The 20738-nt window shown below is 37.2% G+C and overlaps 1 protein-coding gene across 3 annotated transcripts in view; it reads right to left on the reverse strand.

The window, feature by feature from the left end:
• The window catches only part of LOC118222167 (neuroligin-4, X-linked-like), a 91106-nt gene that overhangs the window by 38401 nt on the left and 31967 nt on the right, over positions 1–20738 (reverse strand). For all 3 annotated transcript variants that reach the window (XM_035407530.1, XM_035407532.1, XM_035407531.1), the window contains one exon: positions 18235–18387. In XM_035407530.1, the coding sequence (XP_035263421.1) occupies positions 18235–18387 (153 nt within the window). The remainder of the gene's footprint in view (positions 1–18234; positions 18388–20738) is intronic.

The following is a 20738-nucleotide window of genomic DNA, read 5'->3' on the forward strand; positions in this document are numbered from 1 at the left end:
ATGAAAGGCAGCACTGTTGAGCACCCAGACAAAATGAGGTCTCTGTGACCTTCAACCACACGGAGTGAATCACATCACTGCAACCCGGCCTGTGATAAAGGTTAATTGAAATCAGCTCCCGTGATATAGGACTGTCACTATGCAATTTATTCCAGACAGACATAAACATACTTTTGCTTTTCTTTAATGAGGCATTGACCCATACAGACAATGGCCTTGACAAATGGAATGTGACTAGCCGGGAGATGCTACACCTTCTGTTTGGCTTCTAAGGAGAGTGAAAACGGCACTGTCATCCATCACACCTTGAGCCGATTTAATGTTCCCTAAAGTCAGCTTCATGGAATTTTGGAAATTAAACACATTCCTATGTGGATTGTGTTCTTCCTTTCAGCTGAATGACGGAGTATTAGAAATTTTGAAAGAAAATATAAAATATGAATACAATTACTACCAAATAATGACAGTAAAGAAATATTTTGTTTAGAATGAATGTGACAACATTCAACCTGTTAAATATCTGATCTGCATTAGAAAACCAAAAATACAAAAGTGCTTTTAAAGGTTATTGAGGCCCGTTAGAAAACAAAAACCTATCTTTGTTATGTACCAACATGTTATTTCATTATGAGGATTTCCTGATTACTCAGAAGCACATTTTTCCTCCATACACTGGTACTTAAATGCTACCCACTTGTTATATTACAATTATTTGAAAGGATGCTGTTCGAAATAAAATATTTAGTTTTATGCCTGCCCACACAAGCATTGATTTATCCACATGCTTTAAAGGCCTACTGTGATTTGTTAATAAACATAATTAAACAAAGCTACATTTACACAGCAATCCATATTAACCAATGGAGCATTGGAAATTAAGCAAATATGTAGATTAATTTGACAATAACCTGATCAGTAAACTTTAAAGGACATAATTATGAACTTTCAAAGAAAACAAAGTTAATTGAATTGGCATTAGCAAGGAATAGCTATTCTCTGCAGTACATAAATCTGTGCCTTTGTAAACCGTATGCATTAATTCAAATATATGTAATATAACTTTTTAAAGAAATGAGCTATCAGTAACATGGGAATAAAAACATTTTTACAAAAGAAAATATAATTTGTAAAATGTAAATATTATCCTTACCATCATCGTAAAAACAAGAAACCTGACATACAATTTTTTGAGAAAATATAAGTTATATAATGCATATATAATCCTGTATTTTTATGTCATAAAGATCAAAGCTACCTTTAGTTTACTGGTTGGGTTTGTTCAGCACTATATTAAGGTGCTTTGATATTTAAGACTTTGGCATCTCTCTTCTCTCCAGATGGAAGAATACATTATATTTTAATATGCTTAGTATCTCTGAAGTATTCTGCATTAAAGAAATCTGGCACATTTACATTTTCGCCTATTTGAATTGGACAAGGCTGAAGGCTATTGCTACAACATTTTTCTGTCAATTTTTTACTAATAGGCCTGGTAACAGGCCTACATTTAGCTAACTGAACAGATTGTTTGCAATACTACTCAAGCTCTTGATCCTAAAAACTCTCTTAAGATCTTGCTTTTGAACAGCACTTTTCTCAATCGTATCCAGACCAGGTTGATGAGCTTTTTTTTTTTTTTTTAAACCATCAACATTCTTCACCACAAAGAATCTCAGCAAACAACAGAGACCTGATGTGGGCATTGTATCATTCAAAACGTTGTCTCCTACCATTATTTCTGTTACATTAAGCACAGCATTATTTACAATACTGCCCTCAGTCTGTATGAAGTTTTCTCTGGCAAGGTCATGTTTTCAGGCTTTGAATCCTCATCAGAAGCACCTGTCTTACTCTTGTTTTACCAGCATGGCTAAGGTGTTTCAGTGCGCCCTCTTTGGCAAGCAGTTAAATACCATTGTGCACAGTAAAATGCCCAGTGTTGATTCAACTCTTAAGAGAAAACACTCTGGAATACAGGACTAAATGTTATCCATTAAGTGTTAAATTAACACTATACATTTTAATGTGTGCTTTCCAATTAAGTTATGTGCTCAAGTTTAACAATGTGCCATTTTCTAATATAAGCAAACACCACTAAAGTATATTTCTCCTTAGCCCCAATGGCACAGTGATGTAAGCGCAGTGATATTACTGTGATGCACGTTTCCCTGGAACAGTCATGAGAGCAATATGATCTGTCACCATATACTTGAATATCTTCACTTAGTGGCTACGCTACCCATGAATGATGCTTAAGGGATTTTATGGATTCAGTTCACAGAGGAGAGAAAGATCTCTTACTGCTAAACCTTCATAATCAATAAATCAGAAATTCAAGTTTATTTATTTTCCATTTCTATGTATTAACAGTAAGCTGGGCATAAAAAACGTAATTGGATTTTAGTCAGGTTAAACATAAACCATTGCTACAGGCATTAAAAATGATTTCTCGCCTTGATGTTGGTCTTTGAGAAGGAAATGTAAACAAGTGTTACATTTTTAGAGCAATGCAGTTTTCATAAATCGGAATTCTCACATAACTTGCTATGTGAGACCTGAGATGGGGAACCAAACACACTGAACTCTGTTCATCACAGTGAAAACTGTATGCTATTCCTATCCAACTACACCACAAAAATGTAATGTCATACATTTTACAAAGGTGGTTTTGTTGCCATATTGCATATGATTGCTCAAGTCCAGACAGCAATTTCTTTGAAAAATAATCTCTCCACTAATTGTCTTTCTCTAGTTATGTCTCAGTGTTTGGTAGAAAAATATATTCCCATGTTCCTGAAAATTCACCTTAAAAAAGGTTTCATTCTTTACGACAACCTACTTCAGTTGTACACTGGCAATTACTGAGGAATACACATAAAAGAAACTGAAAACTAATTTATCATTTATTTACAGATTTTATAAACGCAAAGAGATCCTGTTTTCTCACACTATCTCAGAACTCTCATCAGGTATGCCTACTGTGACCACATAACAATAAGATTGCATCAATGAAAGGATGCTTTAAAAGGCGTTACAGAGTCCTTAAACCAATCTGAGCATTTTTAACCACCACTGTGCAAAGCTACTTCTGGCAATACTGGCTTTTTGCTACCAACAACATGTCTGAGGTTTAAGTGCTATAATGTTTGGTAAGTGCATTCAGGAATATCTGCTTAAATATCTGCATGATCAAAAGGGGCAGGGAAGACCATTTAAAAAATTGTGTCCAGTGCTCCCTCATAAATGTGCGAAGAAAATGTATCCAACTTATTAGACATCAGCAGTTTCATTAGTAAAATTCTGCATATAAAAAAGCCCCACAATCTAACAACAATTCCCTGTCAAATCATCAGAAGACAGCCTGAAATAAAATTTGAATGTGATTAGTTGTAGATGTAGTAAATGTGGTTAGACACTGTAGCTGTAGTTTCATGGAAAGCATTCGCTGTAATATGGATCTTCTATTTTATATACAGCAACAAAGGGGAAAAGCTACAGCCAAGATTCTACAAAAATGATCTTACTCAGAAAATCTATCATCACTTTAGCACATAAAGATGGGAGGGAAATGCAGCAATTTTGGGTTTTCATCACAATTTGCCACATACAGAGAGGGCCTCCACCAGTCACACAAACAAGAAAACAAACAAATGAAAATGTTCACCCTTCACACAGGTTTCAGACAAAAATAATAAACTAAAATAAAGTGAAAACAAAGCAAATCTCAGCAGGCACTCTCTCTCTCTCTCTCTCTCAAACTCACTCTCTCTCTCTCTCTGTCAAATTCAAATTCAAATTGTGCGTTATTGCCATGACAAATAACATGTGCTGCCAAAGCATAGTAAACAATTTTGAGAAACATATTTTTCCTTGATTTGGCTCTGTACTCTGTACAACAATTCACATGGGGTTACATTATCAGCTATTATTTAAGTGGATTTTTATACTATACACTTTGCATTCACCATGTAGACATTACAGCACTTTATATGGGATCATTGTCTTGCTATAGGATGAAGCGATGTCCAATGAGTTAGGGGGCATGTGCTTGAACTTGAGCAGATAAGATGCTTCTGTACACTTCAGAATGTGCTCTACTGCTGCTATCTGCAGTTACATCATCAATGTAAAAACACAAGTGAGTATCTGTGGCAGCCATGCATGCCCGAACTATAACACCTCCCACCAGCAGGTTTCACACATGAGAGGGGGCGCTTTTGGATCTTGGGCAGTTCTTTTGGGCCTCCACACTTTGCTCTTGCCATCACTCTGATATAATTGAATCTTTGTCACATCTGTTCAAGACCTTTTTTCCAGAACTCTGCAGGCTCTTTTAGCTACTTCTTTAGCCTACAGATTCATTATAATTCAGTAATAGTTAGCTCTCTGGTCTTCGTGATGGCGTATGCTTATGACTCCAAATGCAATCCCCACAGATGAAAACAAAGGCTAGAACCAAGACTAGACAATCCATGCAAAACGAAACACTAATGCAACAGTTAACACCAGTCAGTCATCTGTTAACTTGATTTTGCACAGCTGAAGATGAGGGATATTAATGTAAAAACAGCTGTTTCTGTGAAATGGTAAATCATAAGCATGTAAACACCTTTCTGTGACCTGCCACATAAATGACCTTGCTCAGTTTTGATTAAATTTGTATTTTGAATTCTACCTGATCCAAGCAAAGTGCACAAGCTGTAAACAAGCACTAATTGATTAATACTGTGCTTGCTGAATTATTCATGCAGATATGACTATTGATAAAACAACATGAATAACACATTTTTTCTTTAGTATGGTAACCAATTATGTACACTATATTGAATGCAGTGTATAAATCAACACGCCTTTGCAAATATTGATATTTTAAATATGTGGTGCAATAAATCACATTTTCCTTGATCCATGGCACCACACACACACACACACACACACACACACACACACACACACACACACACACACACAAATAGAACAATTATCCAGTATGACCATGTAGGACAGTTCACAGAAGTCTGCCTCTTACCAGATAAGTTGCAAAATATCATACTGGGTCAGCATTATATGAACCTTAGGTTCACCATTATACAATATAATCACGTTTTGTATTGTTGGAAAGCCAAGAAGTTGGAGTCTTTGGTGTAGGGGTGCTGACTAAAGATATTGATACCTCTGGGTCAGTGTCCAGCCAGATACAAAGGTTAATCCGGTGTAACATGCTTACAGGAATAGTGCAAGCAGGATCATTGATCTGTACTGTTTTGTCATGAATGTGTCTTTATCTAATGACTTGGTGTTTTGCTTTTATCTTAAGTATATAAGGGGAAACGTGAAATGGTTCAGGGAGACTCATCTACACGGTCTCATACACATGTGCGTATAGCCATTTATTTAACTTTCAGGCCGATTGACCAAGAGGGGGCGTGGCCTATCACAAAAAGGGGCATAACTCTCGAATGGATTCACAGATTTGCACAAGATTTTGTGGAAAGGTTGGTCATGAGCCAGGTCACGTGTTTTTGTGAGGGTGTGTGTGCATGCCCGTGTGCGGTCGTAGCTATTGCAGATTGGCGCTTGTTTTTTCCTTTCCTTGTCTCCTTTCCTAATAAGGAAGGCTAAACGGGTCAAAAATATGTGAAATTTGACGTGTGGAATCTGTCAAAAATGACTCATTTCATTCAATTATTTTATCTTCCTTCCTTGCTTCATTTCCTTGTATGGGTGGAGCTAGGAGCATGGAAAGGAAGCAAGGAAAAGACACAGGGACAAAGGAATTGAAGAAACATGTATAAGGAAATTTGAACATCCTTGCTGTTATCAACCGTTAGTTTGAAGCCACATCAGTAATAGACGTGGCAGATGGGGAGAGGTGGATACACAGGTCGATCATTATACGTCACACAATCTGGGAAAAAAAAAAAAAAACTTCCGCAAAGGATGCACTCTTGTTTCCTTGCTCAAGAATACTTCGGGAGCCTCCTAGCTCCTAGAAGGAGCATTTAACAGGTTTGAATGTCCTCAAAGATGGCACACCCCAATCGATTTCTGGGTCAGTCAAGCACCTCAGAGACAAAGGACAAATAAAATAAGCAATTGGAGGGCACCCACATTGACCGACTGATTCCAGATATCAATTTCACATATTTTTTGACCCGTTTGGCCTTCCATACTAGGAAAAGAGGCAAGAAAAGGAAACAAGGAGGTGAAAAATAAGTGGTTGGAACACACCCCTGGTCTTCAATGAAAATGAAAATTCTGTTCTCAGTTCACCCACCCAGCTAAAGGTACAATACAATACATGTTAGAAGTGCCACACTAAAAGCTACATAGTGGTGACCACCCTGGGCTTGAAGTTGGGTCATAGAGGTAACGCCAGACTGAATGTCATTTGTGAGCAGAACAGAAACATACTGCATATCCACTACTGCATGTGCACGTTGAGCCCTGTTTCGAAGGAAGAAAAATAAGTTCAATGCTTTCCCCTAGGATAAATTATGAGTAGGGCAAAAACATACTCTACATCTTGTAAAAACTAAACTGCAGCATTACTGTTGTGGACCATTGCAGTTTAGTAGAGGAATGTTCCTGCCTGCATCTCTTCAAAGAACATGGGCTATTGGCCATCAAGCGTATTGAGGTCAAATAGGCCAAATGCCCAAGCAGCATAACCTAGTGAGAAAATAGGCTGAGTCCCAGCAGATAAATACATTTCATACCATGCATAAAAGCATAATGAGCACTTAGCAAGATTTAATTTTCCAGCATAATGAATGCTACATTTACCATACCTCTAGCTGACAGATGCATTGCAATTTCATGTTTAAAAAAAAAAAAAAATTTAAGATCACATAGCCCAGTTAACTGTGGCTGAAACACAGATTCATTGAGACCGTGTAACAGTTTACATTCATTGCAAGGTCAGTCACTCATAGATCTATTTAATGTGTGGCAAAGTAACTTCAGTTGATGGTTAAAAAAGGGTCTAAGCAATTGTTGTTCATTACTGACTAATGCACAATGCATCATACTGAGAGTTTCTAATGCACCGATTTCTCCACCAGCATCCATTCAAGAGTTTGATAAGAAAACAGGATTCGATAAGAACCGGATTCAATAAGCAGAATCAGATTGGTAATTGGAATCGATGAAATCAAAAGAATACCCAACCCCTAGCATCAGTGAAATACAACTGAAGTGGATAATATTTATTGTGTCTATAAACAATTTATTTGACAACAAAATAAAAAACATAATCAATGCATTAGGTTTTTATCCAGCAAAGATGAGAGGTTTCCAGTTCTCAGCCAATCATTACATCACTTGGTCAAGGAGGTTTTCTTGAGGTGCCATACATGTGACAACTGTGCCTCACCTGAACAAGTATATGAGACATCACAAAATTGCCTGTTCGCATAAGGTCTTGGAGTGGGTTTAAAGGGAAAGAAAGTGGCCAATCTGATTTGCTGAAACAAAACTAGAACTCCACCACACCACCAGATAAATTATTCATCTTAAACCAACCCTTTAAAAATTATGCAACGGGGCACTACCTTGTCTTTTCATGACATTACCAAAATTGAGCTGGACCCGCCTTAATTCACCAGTGCAATGTGTTAACGCAAAGCTTTCACAGCTGCACCTCAACAGCGAAAATAAGGCCTGTGATGTTTAAATTACATATATATGGGGTCTTTTAGGCTGTGAAAAGACACAATTCCCTACAGAAATATTGGTACTTTCCGGCAGCACAGGACAGTGAAATTGGTAGTTGTACAGAGATTTCTCTTTTCCTTCATGATCTTCGAAGTGCTTGTTCTGAGTGGGTATTTCTGGGGGACTATTTTTATTTTTTTTTGAGAGTGTAGACTGGCACTAGTGTGAGGGGAAGTAATACTTTGATAGATTTAGGTTTCTGTTTGTTTCTTACTGTTTCTTAACGAGTTGTAATATTAGGTATCCCTCTAAGTTCCCACTGCCATTGTCTATGATGAAATCAGAGAGATGAAAGTCTTTTATAGTTTCCTTTTGTTTAATGCCATTTTCTTTGTTTTCATTTTGCCTCACTATAGCTCGATATGTACCTCAATATAGCTATTTAAGTAATGCCATGCTACTTGCTGCTGCATTTCTCCCTCATAGCAGTTACGCAACACTTTCATGAGATGCAATTGATATCGCCACTGGAAAACTAAAAGAAAAGCCTTTTTTCAGTTAGCTTGCTAGCAATTGTGGGTGAATGTTTTGCTATTAGATGTAATCTACATGCATATACCTGAATTGTGCCTTTGTGTGTGCACTTTGATAATGTTTCTTCAATTACTCAGTAGCCTGGGACATCTTGATGTGAAGAGTGTTTAAAATAAAAATAGAATGGATTGATTGGATATGTTGTTTCATTGATACATATAGGTGTAATTGTTTTCTCTCCTCCCTAGAGGAAAACCTACCGCAGCAAAATAACTATTACTTGGAATAAGATTCAACTTCCAGCAGGACAATAGCCACAAACACAAAGACTATATCATAGAGAAAATGGCTAAAAAACTAAAAGGTCAATGGGCCTCATTCACCAACCGTTCTTAAGAAGAATTTTCTTCTTAAAACCCACTTACGCAGCTTTCACGAAGATTCTGGCATTCACCAATGTTTTCTTATTTGGGATTTGTTCTTGGGTAAGAACAGAATCTACGCACACTCAAGAGCACACTTGCGCACATTTGAGTGCTGACATGTTTGTGCAAAATAATTGGTTATTGCGTTTTCTTCAATTCTACAGTTGTATAATATTATAGGATTTAAATTACAATAGTATTTTTTTCATTTATAATATTTCTTAATTATTTTCATTATTTTACAAAGCATTAAGGTGCCAGGTTCCACCTCAGAGGGTGGTTGCCTCAGCGGGAGTAAATGATAAAAATCAAACCATTGTAGTGACCTTTTATTTTTGGGGGTTTCAATTATGCAATGTTTGGTGTATAGGCTACTGCAAAAGCAAATATTTAAATTTTTAATACAAACTAAGCACTTCAGTAACACTTCTTAAACACACGGACATGTTGAAGAAGAGAATGTCACTAGGGGGGGCGACACCAAAATGACTGGCAATACATTTTTTGTGCAGTGTTTTGTGCAGCGACGGGTTTACTCCGATGCAATTTACTGCCAGTTGATTTAATTAGCGGTATTAATGTGACGAGAAGCGCTTTGTTGTTTGAATGCATAACACGCAATGCCTTGCGCCCACTCCCACCAGTATTTATTTATTTTTTTATTTTTTGCCTCAGATTTGACATCAAACCATTTTTTTTTCTTCATCAGTTGTGTGCCCTTCTCTGGATACAGCGTTCACTGAACGAGTAATATCATCCCATGTATCTTTTTTTGTGTTATTTTATATCCACTACTGACGCTACTAAATATGACAGGTCGTTTGCTGTTCACTTCCCGCAGCAAAACCTCCACTTCAGAACTACTGAAGTTTTTCTTACGTTTGGAGTCCGGTGCTCCACCGTCTTTAGATTTTCATTTGGGCACTGCTGACTTTGTTCTCTCTCAACTTTTCTTTTTGATTTCTGTGTGTGCACATGGCCCTCCAGTCTCATGCCCTTTTATGGGGATTGGCGGGGCGTTTACCTATGCTAATTAGGAACAACTGGCACGCACTTTACAGTTATGAGGACAATGGGATTCATCATTTTAAGAACACGTGCGAACAAATCTGCGGTTTAAGAACACGTCGTGAATCTGACGTAGACTTTTCTTAGGAATTTTCTCAAGAACAAATTTAAGAAAAAACTTATATTGGTGAATGAGGCCCAATGTCCTGGAGTGGCCAAGTCAGATTCTGGACCTCAATCAATTTGAACATTTGTGGCAGGACTTGAAATTTGCCTTTCACTCACAGTCCCTATACAACATTATAGAAATTAAGAAATTTTGCAAATAATAATGGCCAAAAATTGCAGTCTCCTGACGTGCAAAGATAACAGACTTTTTTTCAATAAGGCTGTAAACACTGCCAGTTGGTGCCTCTTCTACTTACTGATTCAAAGGGATTTAAAAATATGGAATCTATTATGCTATGTTTTATATTTGCAATTAATTCACAATGTAGATCAATGTGTATAAATTTGTTTTCACTTTGATATGAGTGGCAAAAAAATTAAATAAAAAAATCATAATGCACTGTGATTTGATGTTGTAAAAAAAAAAAAAAAAAAAAAAAATCTGAAAAGTCCAAAGTTGGAGAATACTTACAGTATACCCATTGTTATTGGTAGAAAACTATTAAAAACTCTGGAGGTTATTCTCAATTATCCAATAAATTTAGTCAGAAAGTGATCTCAGTGAAACAGTGGCAAGAATCCAAATGCCAAGTCCATGATATCTCACAAACAATTGTTGCCTGAGAATTTGTATCGTCACCTTCAGGAATATCATGTTGCCATGGGCATGATCGATTAGTGTATAGTCTGTTAACAACAACAACAACAACAAAAACATGCAGAATGCCTGTTTGGAGTACTTAAAAGTAAAGAAATGTTAGAACAAAAAGAAAGATGTAAATCAATTGTGTAAATGCAGTCAATGTGTTTTGTTTTCACAACCTTTGGCAAATTTTCAAGAACACGCGTAAAGGATAATTTACCTTTCAAGGGCATCACAATGGTGTAAGGACTGGGTGCCATTTTGGACCAACTGGTCAGAGTGATGTCACAATCACATGATCTCGATTGGACTTACTGATCACATGGTGACTGGAAGCAGTACGTCACTTCCTGTCCTATGAATGTGCGTTCCCATCTCTTCTTTGCTGCTCAACTAGAGAGACATGTACAAGGCACTGTCTCCAAAAGAAAAGACCTGCCTGTATAGGAACACGCAGGGAGATGCACTGTCTTTCACAAGTTATAGCCATGACCAGTGGTTTGTAGCTCCAAATAAACATATTAAGAAACTGCATCCACACAGGGTCAGTTTACCAACTTTACACGTTGCTATCATTCTTTAGCATAGCAACAAGTAAATGCACGTAGCCTGTGTAACATTACCTTGCTGCGACAGTGAGCCACACAGCTTCCAGGCTTCCAAAAAGGATGGAAAAACCAGCAAGAAAGACCAGGACAGAGACCGGTTTTTCTACAGACAGTGTAACAAAGAACCAGAGACGAGTGCCCAAGTCAGAGTTCTCGTGGATAAACCAACAAGGTCAGTTTCACTGCACTCCTGCAGTAAGACTGACAAACATACAGGGATCAATTAGCTGAGGGAACTTCTGTTTGTTCTTGTTTTCAAAGAAGTGTGTTATTGATTGTATATAATGTTGTGGTTATAATATATCACATTGCTTGTTAGTCAGCTACAGACTCTCCTTCACTTTGAAGTATGATCTTGCATATTTAGAATGCCAAGGTGCACTGAGATTAGCTAGACGTAGCTAACTTGAGTAGCCGTTTGTACACGCCCTTCCCCTGGCTTCCAGGACACATTTAGCACCACATGCTAAAAGCTGATTCATAATTTCCTCCAATAGAGGAGCTATTGTCCTCCATGCACCACGTGTGCTGGTGAACTACTGTAAGATTAACACACATGTAACACAGGTCCCCTTTCCAAATGCTCCCTAATTTAGCTTTTTAGGATTTTAGTTTAGATGTTTAATAAACTCTATTTTATTAAACCATATCATCAGTCTGATTATTATTCGGAGAAATGCTTGAGCCTATCACCTCAGAACTTACACGTGATTATATCATTTATATATATTTATCATTATTAATATGTAATACTGTAATCATGATTCATTATTAGACAGATTATACTTTTGCAACATTTGATCACCGCGTGAGGTAATATAGTTATATCTCCTGCATTCCTTGGTGTCAAGGAATGACACCAAGGAATGCAGGATTTTCAAAGCGGACATAATTTAATTGTCTGTCCTCACTTCAACAATTCGTAAAGGTGTTTTCTAGGGCTGTCAAAAAATATTTGAAATATTAGTTTTAGATCCTGCGTATTGTAATTATCATGCAGGCTTTAATTTCATGCGGCGAATCATGTTCATGCACGCAAAGTTCATTTCCTTTGCTAACGTTACTTCCTCTGCCAACAAAAAACGTTCTGCCCTGGACTCAAGGCAAGTGGATCGTCTGGTTTTACTTGCCAATAACCTCCGGTGATAGCCTAGCCTACTTTCAGCTCCATGGACACAGAACGTTACTGGTCAGCTAGCCCCGTGCGCCAGTCTCTTTTTTAACTTCGTTCAACAGATCTGGTCAGCTAACAATTTAGGCTAAATAATGTTCCCATGGCAGGCTATGTTTCCATTCTTTTCTGAAGATTTTGATAAAATTGGATGATGAAAGAAGTTAAACAAACTAAACAGAGTAAGTAATGTATGTTGTTTTAGGCTACAGGTATTAGCCGTTTGAATAGTTTTTGTGTTAAGAAATAAACAGGGATTTCCTATAAACAATCATGATAATGATATTCGAATAATTCGAACTCTAACTAATTACAAAAGCTAATATTCGAACTCAATTTCATTTCACTAAGGCTGTCAAAAACACTTTTGACAGCCTTAGTGTTTTCCCAACCAGCAAAGGTGGACATTCATTGTCTTTGTCTTGATCCCACATCTCTGGAAAAACATATAGAATATGAGGAAACAATTTTGTACTAAAAACCCAATGATACAAATGTTCCATTTTTTGAAACGGAAAAATGAGTCATCTTTTTTTAGGGGGGAAAGGAAAAAATGTTCACATTCACTCTTGCCCAATTTAAAATGAAAATCCACATAACAGATGCAGCACAAATATTGTAAAGAAATATTGCCACATTTTATGGAGCAAAAACATTCTGTGTGTTTTCCCTAGACCAAACTACCTAATGCAGCTCAAGCATCAATCAGGGATTGTGACTCAGCTGTCATGGCTGACTTTATGAACTTTCCTCGGGAAATCTGAAAATCAATGCCCTTTGCCAGCTTCCTTTCAGCGCTGTCTATCCTTGGCCAAACGTGCGTCACCCTGTGGGAGCTGGGAGCTCCAGGCCACAGCGCTGATTTAAAGGCAGAAAGGCAGAGGGGCACTGCGCAAGCTCGTGGCTCAGGCCCGGCTGAGCACGCCATTAAGATTATATCACCGCGTTATTTATTCCGTTAACAGAGACGTCCTTCTGCAGGACACATCAGATTTTAAGCAGTATCAATTTGCGTAATGTCACCGTATATTTTCAAGTGCCTTTCTCAAGGGTGCAACTGTGGTGATGCAAGCAGGATGCAAACCAGCCACCAACATCCTCACAGCAAGTGTTCCTTAATCGCAACTCCAAGCTGCCAACCTGCTGTACGGACTAGTGGTTGTTTTGGAATTACCCTGAAGTAAACATAATTTTAGATATACCTAAATTTACATTAGCTGAATGGAGCTGACTTAACTTTAAATTTCAAGAACACAAATCTATGGGCAGCTATGCAGAGAGTTTTAGAATTTTAAATGACTTTTCACACATTTACACATTACATCCCTGTACTACCAGTATAAGAAGTTTTAAGAAGCAATTTCAGGTTATCAGCATGTGTCAAAAGGAGCACTATCAAAAGAGGGTTATTCTTATTCAAATAATTTACAGGTTATCATAAAACATAACCTATTATGTCTCAGTTCTTGGTTTGGGGTTCATGAAAACAGATTTTTGTCATTCTGAATAAAATGAGCAGTTGGTTTTAATATTTCAGTGTATAATATATTCTACATATCATATTAGTTTACTTTGTTTTAGTCTTGAAAGAAAAGCCCACAGTCATGCGTGACAAATCCATGTTCATAATAGGTCCATTTGTTTCACAACTTGCAACTGGCATCGATGCTCATTTGGAACATATATAACTTGGAACATAATATAGCTTCCAACCAAGCTGTCCACTCTAAAGCAGTTCCAGATTCCCTAGTATTGCAGCCATCATTATGTTCCTTTATATATGTTTCACACTGATCACTTGAGGAGAAAAATCACCATTCGTTTTAAAAAACAAAAAAATTAAATCAGTAAAATCTTCAAAAAGATTCAGGGTCAGTCACTTAATTTAATTAGAAAGATGAGTACATGAGTGATGAGCACAACTAAAAGCAATTACTTTTTAAATGTCTCGAAATATCATCGCGGGGGACTGCAAAGCATTGTACATGCAATTATATGTCTCGTGTCTGAAAGAGCATTGCTACAATTCAGTAATTATGCATAAATGCAGCACGTAGCGGAAACAGAGGACCATTTAAAAAGCATATTTTATTGGATTTGAAGCCTATTGCTAAAGCTGCAGATGAGCACCATGTGCTCCTGACGTATCGCAGAAATTAATGAAGCGCAAGGCAACAGCCTTTTTTGGTGTAGCAGCAGCTTGTGTGCCATCGTAGCGCTGATCCAAAAATAATAAACACAATGTTGCAGCTAAATAATGTTCAATGTTTATTTTGCCAAGGCATAGGCTGAAATGTCATAATCCTCCTTGTGTGTTTGTACTTGCATTCATTTTATTGAAAAATGTACTGTGGTGAGAAATACATTTATTAATGAATCTGTATGGAACCATTACATATTTGTTCATTAAAATATGTATTTGACATTCCTACCAAGCTTGGCTGCAATGATACAAAAGAACACTTTCATTATTGACATAATTATTATTTTTTTTTTTATTGTTTGTCAGCAGGCAACTTTTTGATTTTGGCTTTCTCTTGTTTACTTTCAAATTCTGAAATTGTGACATAATGTAGCCAAAGGCTCCATTGATAGAAATTTCCAACCCAAAAAGACTCACCTGGATAAGTACAAATTAAATTCCCTAAAATTTGTTTTGCCATGCGAAATTATTTTAATACAGTGTATGATTTTTTAAAGTTAACTTTTGAAAATTGATAGCATATAACATTGTTAATAACAAGGCTTTTAATTATAAGAGGAGGTGTAAAATTGAGAGGAATGTCAAATAAAGTGCTGTTAAAAAGTATTTGACCCCTTCCTGATTTCCTCTGTATGCAAATAATCATTGTGGTATGGTACCGTACAATAAGTCTTTTTCAGTGATTAGTATGTTATTCGTTTCATCTTACTTCTTAAAGCTTGTCGAATGCTGCAGCAAAGTGTATATTGCACTTATGGAACAAGTAGGCCATGTGTACCCTTTACAATATGGCTTTCATAAGTCTTTTCTTTTATGGTGCCATAAAATGAACTATCAATTAGCTAAGATCTAGCTCAGTTAAAAGAACCTTTCCTTCCGCAGTCACTTTTATAGAACACTTTCGACAGCTCCAACATACAATACATTTTCAGCAGGAGATCATTTTCTTTGCTGAATGCAAACTTTATGCCTAACTGTTTAGAGCTGGTCAAATCATTGCATTAGTTTTTAGGTGCATGACTATAACAAAAAAAAGACAAGTTCACAGGCAGCCAGGATTGCTAAATTGAGAAGCAGAACTCATAAATATTTGAGATAAATATGATTACACAAAAATACCCTTTTACTGGAACTGTTTTCGAAACACCATGTTGACACAGCACAATATGCTGCATGAACATAATACAGACTTAAACATAATGAATAATGTTTTGTTCCTGGTTTTTGTACATCAGTCCTTCACGCACATAATAATTTCCGAAATACAAGTGGAAATTTCACATTGTACCTGTTACCAAGAAACCATTAATTGTAAATTGTACTCATTAACCCCACTGAGTAAATCATATATATGTTTTTTCTAGCCCTCACTATCTGTTATGTAAACACAGTAATTTACTATCTGGCCACTATATCTGACTCCAAAACAGAGCAATTACATGCAACTGTACAGTGGGTACATGTAATTACAATGAGGGACAGACTCTCGAAAGGGTTCAATCCATAAAATGAGTGCAAAAGCTGAAAACATATTGTAGGATTCACAAATAATTGATTCATAGATAATTGAGTTACTGCGTGCCTTTCATATTGATTCAGACAATTGATTCAGTAATTTTCAGTACACGCAAGCATTTCAGGGATTTTCACACAAAATAATTAGATTGTGTGAATTGTGTTATTCAAGTACTCCAAACAATTCACTAAAGCCTGTGCTGTTGAAGTGGAAATGAAAGTGAAATTAGAAGCAAAAAACCAGCAGCTAATTAATCTAGAAACTTTTAGGTGGCCTATACACAGTGAAAGCAATGTGTACCCAAGGGGGTCATTCCTATGTTCCCAGGGTCCTATGTTCCCCAGATTTATATGAAATCTTATCTGTGTTCAGTAGATAGAGACAGAAACAGTAAATCAATGATTTTCTGTCTTACTCCAGAAAACGATGTCAGCTAGGTCTATCAGCAAACAAATGGCTTAGCTATGCTCAGAAGAAATTATAAACAATTGTTCACAACGTTTTGTCAGGTGCAGTGTCTTTTACTGCTACCACAGAGTGAATGCGTAAGTGAATGCGATGATGAGAGAACTTTTGGTTATGCTGAGATATAAAACACTATTCCAAAAGCAAAATTAGACGTTATACATCGTTTGAAAGCTTATACTCTCACTTACTGTATAAATTAAATGTCAATCAAGACAGACTGTACTAAAAAGGGTGACAACACCGTTAACAACACGTGTGGTATTACACATGGGGTCATTAGAACTTAGGACCCTGGAAACATAGATACGCTCCCGACCCAACCCTTAGACCATCGTGGAAATACCTGGTTCACAGCAGGTATGGTTTGCAAATTTGAAGGCCAGGATGTGGACATTTCAGTTTTCAGTACATTATTTCAAACTGAATGTAAAGCAAATTATGCAACCTTTAAGTCATCAGCCCATCCTGTGCCATCCCCTTCCATTGACTGGTCTGTCTGGAGTAATACCTGGTTCTCAGGAGGACCAGCATCTTTCCATGGCTTTGAACATGGTGCCATGTTTGCACATACTATTAGCTGTATTATTGCTTGCAGAGCATACATGTTCTGAGTGACTGATTTCCACTCTGGTCCCTATTGAGAAGAGGTTTTATTTTTATTCAAAATATCTTCATATAAAATAGTGTCTGAACTACCTCCATTGCTAATTCTCTCGTTCACCTTCAATATAGTGCCTTCATTTCTACATTTTTTTCTGCCACATGTATGTCCAGAGACAATGGCATTTTAAAGCCTACCCTTTTAGAAATTGGAAATTATTTTTTCTTCTGTATTATGATTAAGGTACAAGGCAAATAAGCTTACATTCATTTTAGCAATATTTTACATGTGAGACACTTTTTTATATTCTCCAGAGTCTAGGTTAACATCAAACTTTTGTCCTCTAGTCTGGTTAGGTCAGGTGTTAGGATGGTTCATTTGTTAATATTCAATTTTGTTAGTTTTATTGCATGTTCTTTTTTATTCTTGATCCAGAAATGCCGGTAAATGGTGTAGGCCTATATGACTACAGCTGATGTCTACGTCTGATATGGTAGTAATGAAGGTTATGCTATCTATAGGGCAAGAACGGAGCCACAATTGCCACACTAAGGACAGTATGTATGAGTAGTATACACACACAACAGCAATGCTGTTGATTATTGACCCCTTCCCCCCAAAATGTGCGCATTCCTTCTCACCCATTGCCATCTTTTCTCGCCTTTGGAATTGGGACTCTGATGCAGAATTCTTTGGTTTACACTGGCAGTCTTATTATATAGTCTCTTGATCACTCCAACAAATGTTAATAATTAAACTATTTTCCTGACTGTGTAATTAGATGTTTTAGCAAATGCAATCTGTGTTTTGTCTGTTTTCTCTGTATGTTTTTCCAGGCCATATGCTGTCACAATACATTTGTAGTGAATCATTCCTTTAATTTCTAAAACACCCAAAAACATGTTGTGGTGATTTTTGCCTAACTAAAACAGCCCAGCAATCCTTTCAAATTTGCATACCAATGAAATGAATAGAAGGCAGTTCCTTACTAAGTGCAAACACCAATACAAGAATCGCTCTCAAGCTATCACATTTTAACACAACCACACATAAAGGCTTTTTGGATTCATGCGTCAGGATGTGATGGTTCAATTCCACCTTGACTCACACAGGGGAGGAAATAAAATTAAATGAATGTCCCTAAAATTCTGTGTCAGAAACGTAACAGAAGCTATTTACTTAGGAAGCTACTTAGAAACCTTGCCATATTTAGAGAAAAGACAGTCAACTTACCTAGAATTCCTAATCTGTAATTAATGGTCACCACGATGACGTTCCCGTAGCTGGCCAGAATGCTGCCATCAATCATGTTCCCTGTGCCTTCCATGTACGATCCACCATGAATGTACACCATGACAGGCTTCAAGCCATTTTCATCATGGATGTCTGGAAAGAAACACAATGTAAATACAACAGCACCCAGAAGTATTCTAACTGTTCCTTCATAAAGGAAGACACTAACCTTTTACCACTTACCCCTTTTTATCAGTGACATATTTTTCTCATATTTTGTTCCACACAAAGGGATGCTAGTATAATCTGAACTACATAAAGTGGCCTGTAACATTTGCCTTAAAAAAGCCCTGAATTCACTAACTTTCACTTGAGTAAATGAATGTTATTTTTTCCTTACATGAATAGGTACTGTAAGTGAGTTAATTTTCATGAGAAAAACTATCCGTTTCCATTTATTTGTGAATCAGTGTTAAGTATCAATATTGACTGAATTCAGGCCCACGTCAGTTCAATCGAACATGATTCATGGTGGTGACACCAGAATTTCACATTTTAAACCATTATTTTTCAAACCACAAAACAAATTTGAACATCATACAATAACATTATACATCTCGCATTATAAAACATTTTTGTTTGTTCATTTTTTGTCTGGAGCTTTTATACGGGCTACTAAGACAGAAACCAATGTAGGTTTTGATGTCAGTAATTATCAAAACCTTTCAAAGCTAGAGTGGTGGATACACATGCATATATGCTGACAACCACTATTATATTTCTATAAGCACGTAGCCAAAGAATGATTAACAAAGAAAATGCACAGAAAATTCAACAGATACTGCCTCCCAAACTCTTAGTATGGTGGGCCACTCTTGCTTTGAATAGTTTTGCTGATTACTTCATGTGTACAAGGTGATCATAAATTAAGAGGGGCAAATTAGCATGAAAGAGCAATGGAGATATGCAATGCACAACTTGCATCTTTGCTAAATCAATATTCTGATAAACTACTCAACAAAAGCCATTACAATATGTAAATACTGTAGATATCTAAGTACACAGAATAAGTCAAAACATAGCTTGAGGCAGGATTGCTTCATTAATACAGCTTGGTAAATGACTAAAATGTCATCTACAATTCCATCATTTAGGCAATCAGCTGCATTTCTGTGATGCACTAGTGTTTACAATAGGAAAGACTCCAATGGTGTGTTTTTTTGACAATGTAAGACTGATTTAGTAGCTGCTGTGCTGCAGCAGGGTAGTGCTGTAGCTTGCTCAGGGCCCTGTGAAATTTTAATTCAGCAGAAGCCCCCATTGCACTCGGATTATTGGTGTCTCTTGCATCTGCTAGTGGCTGTTTCGAGGAAGCAGGCCCAAGGTCCATTTCAGTCACATGATCATGATCTCGGCAGTGGACAGACAGCCCTACAGCATGGCGTAAACTGCCATCAAGCACGGCCGTCAGCTTTTCCTGTGAAAACCGCTGAGACAGGTTATCAATCCCAGCCACTGTCGGCGAGCGGGTGTCTGGACTTGCAAGTGTAAATACATATATTTCACAGTTGTCCCCCTGTGCCGCAAGTCATTACGGGGGTTTGTGCACCTCTGAGAAAGGCTGTGTTTCTTCTCTAAAATAAGACTCCCAATGGCACAAAGGTATCTCAGAATGCACCACTCCAGGTGCGGTGGAAGACCTTGTTAGCTTAGCCTTCCCTGAAATACTGCAGTTATACGAACTCATGGTTAAATCATATGTTTAATCACAACACATTTGCACCAAATGCTCCCTCCATGCTTAGATACCCATTTTAATTTAGCATCAACAGCTGAATTCAGTGGAAAGTTTAGAGAATGCATCAGAAACAGTGCAAGTGTGGAGCTGCTGGATCTCCTAACAGAACAGAGAGCTTTATTAGCCAATTTATTGTCAAATGGAACATCAAATTAACCCACTTTTTTGTTGCTCATTCTGTAATTATCTCAACCAGAAACACATTGAACAGCATTGTTAACTTAATCTGGCCTTCCCTACAGAAGATGAACTGTGTATAAAAAATGTATATATTTTCTCAGTGTGTTCTGGTCCTGTAGCATGTAGGCTATATACACTAGCGTTTTTTTTTTTTTTGGTCAACATACTGGCAGCAGCAAATACATTTCAGACATCAATTATTAGTGCACCGAACACAGCAGTATACATGCTCGCACTGTATAGGGGGACCAGCAGCTCAATTTGTTTCAGGGTTAGATATTAGTTTCAGAGATGCAAATGAAAGTTAATGTACATGCAGCACACGATGCCCCATACACCAAACTCATTTCGCTTTCTGGTCACAGGGATGCTCTGCTGCAGGAAGTTGCTGCAACATTATTCTGGAACAAACCATGCTGCTGGGATAACAGGTTAATGGACAGTCCACACACACTGTCATACAGAAAAAAATCTGTTCTGGAGTGTTAACAAAAGATTATTTCAGGAAAAGTAACAAGCTGGGGAA

This window comes from Anguilla anguilla, chromosome 3 (genome assembly GCF_013347855.1).
Source record: "Anguilla anguilla isolate fAngAng1 chromosome 3, fAngAng1.pri, whole genome shotgun sequence".
Lineage (NCBI taxonomy): Eukaryota > Metazoa > Chordata > Actinopteri > Anguilliformes > Anguillidae > Anguilla > Anguilla anguilla.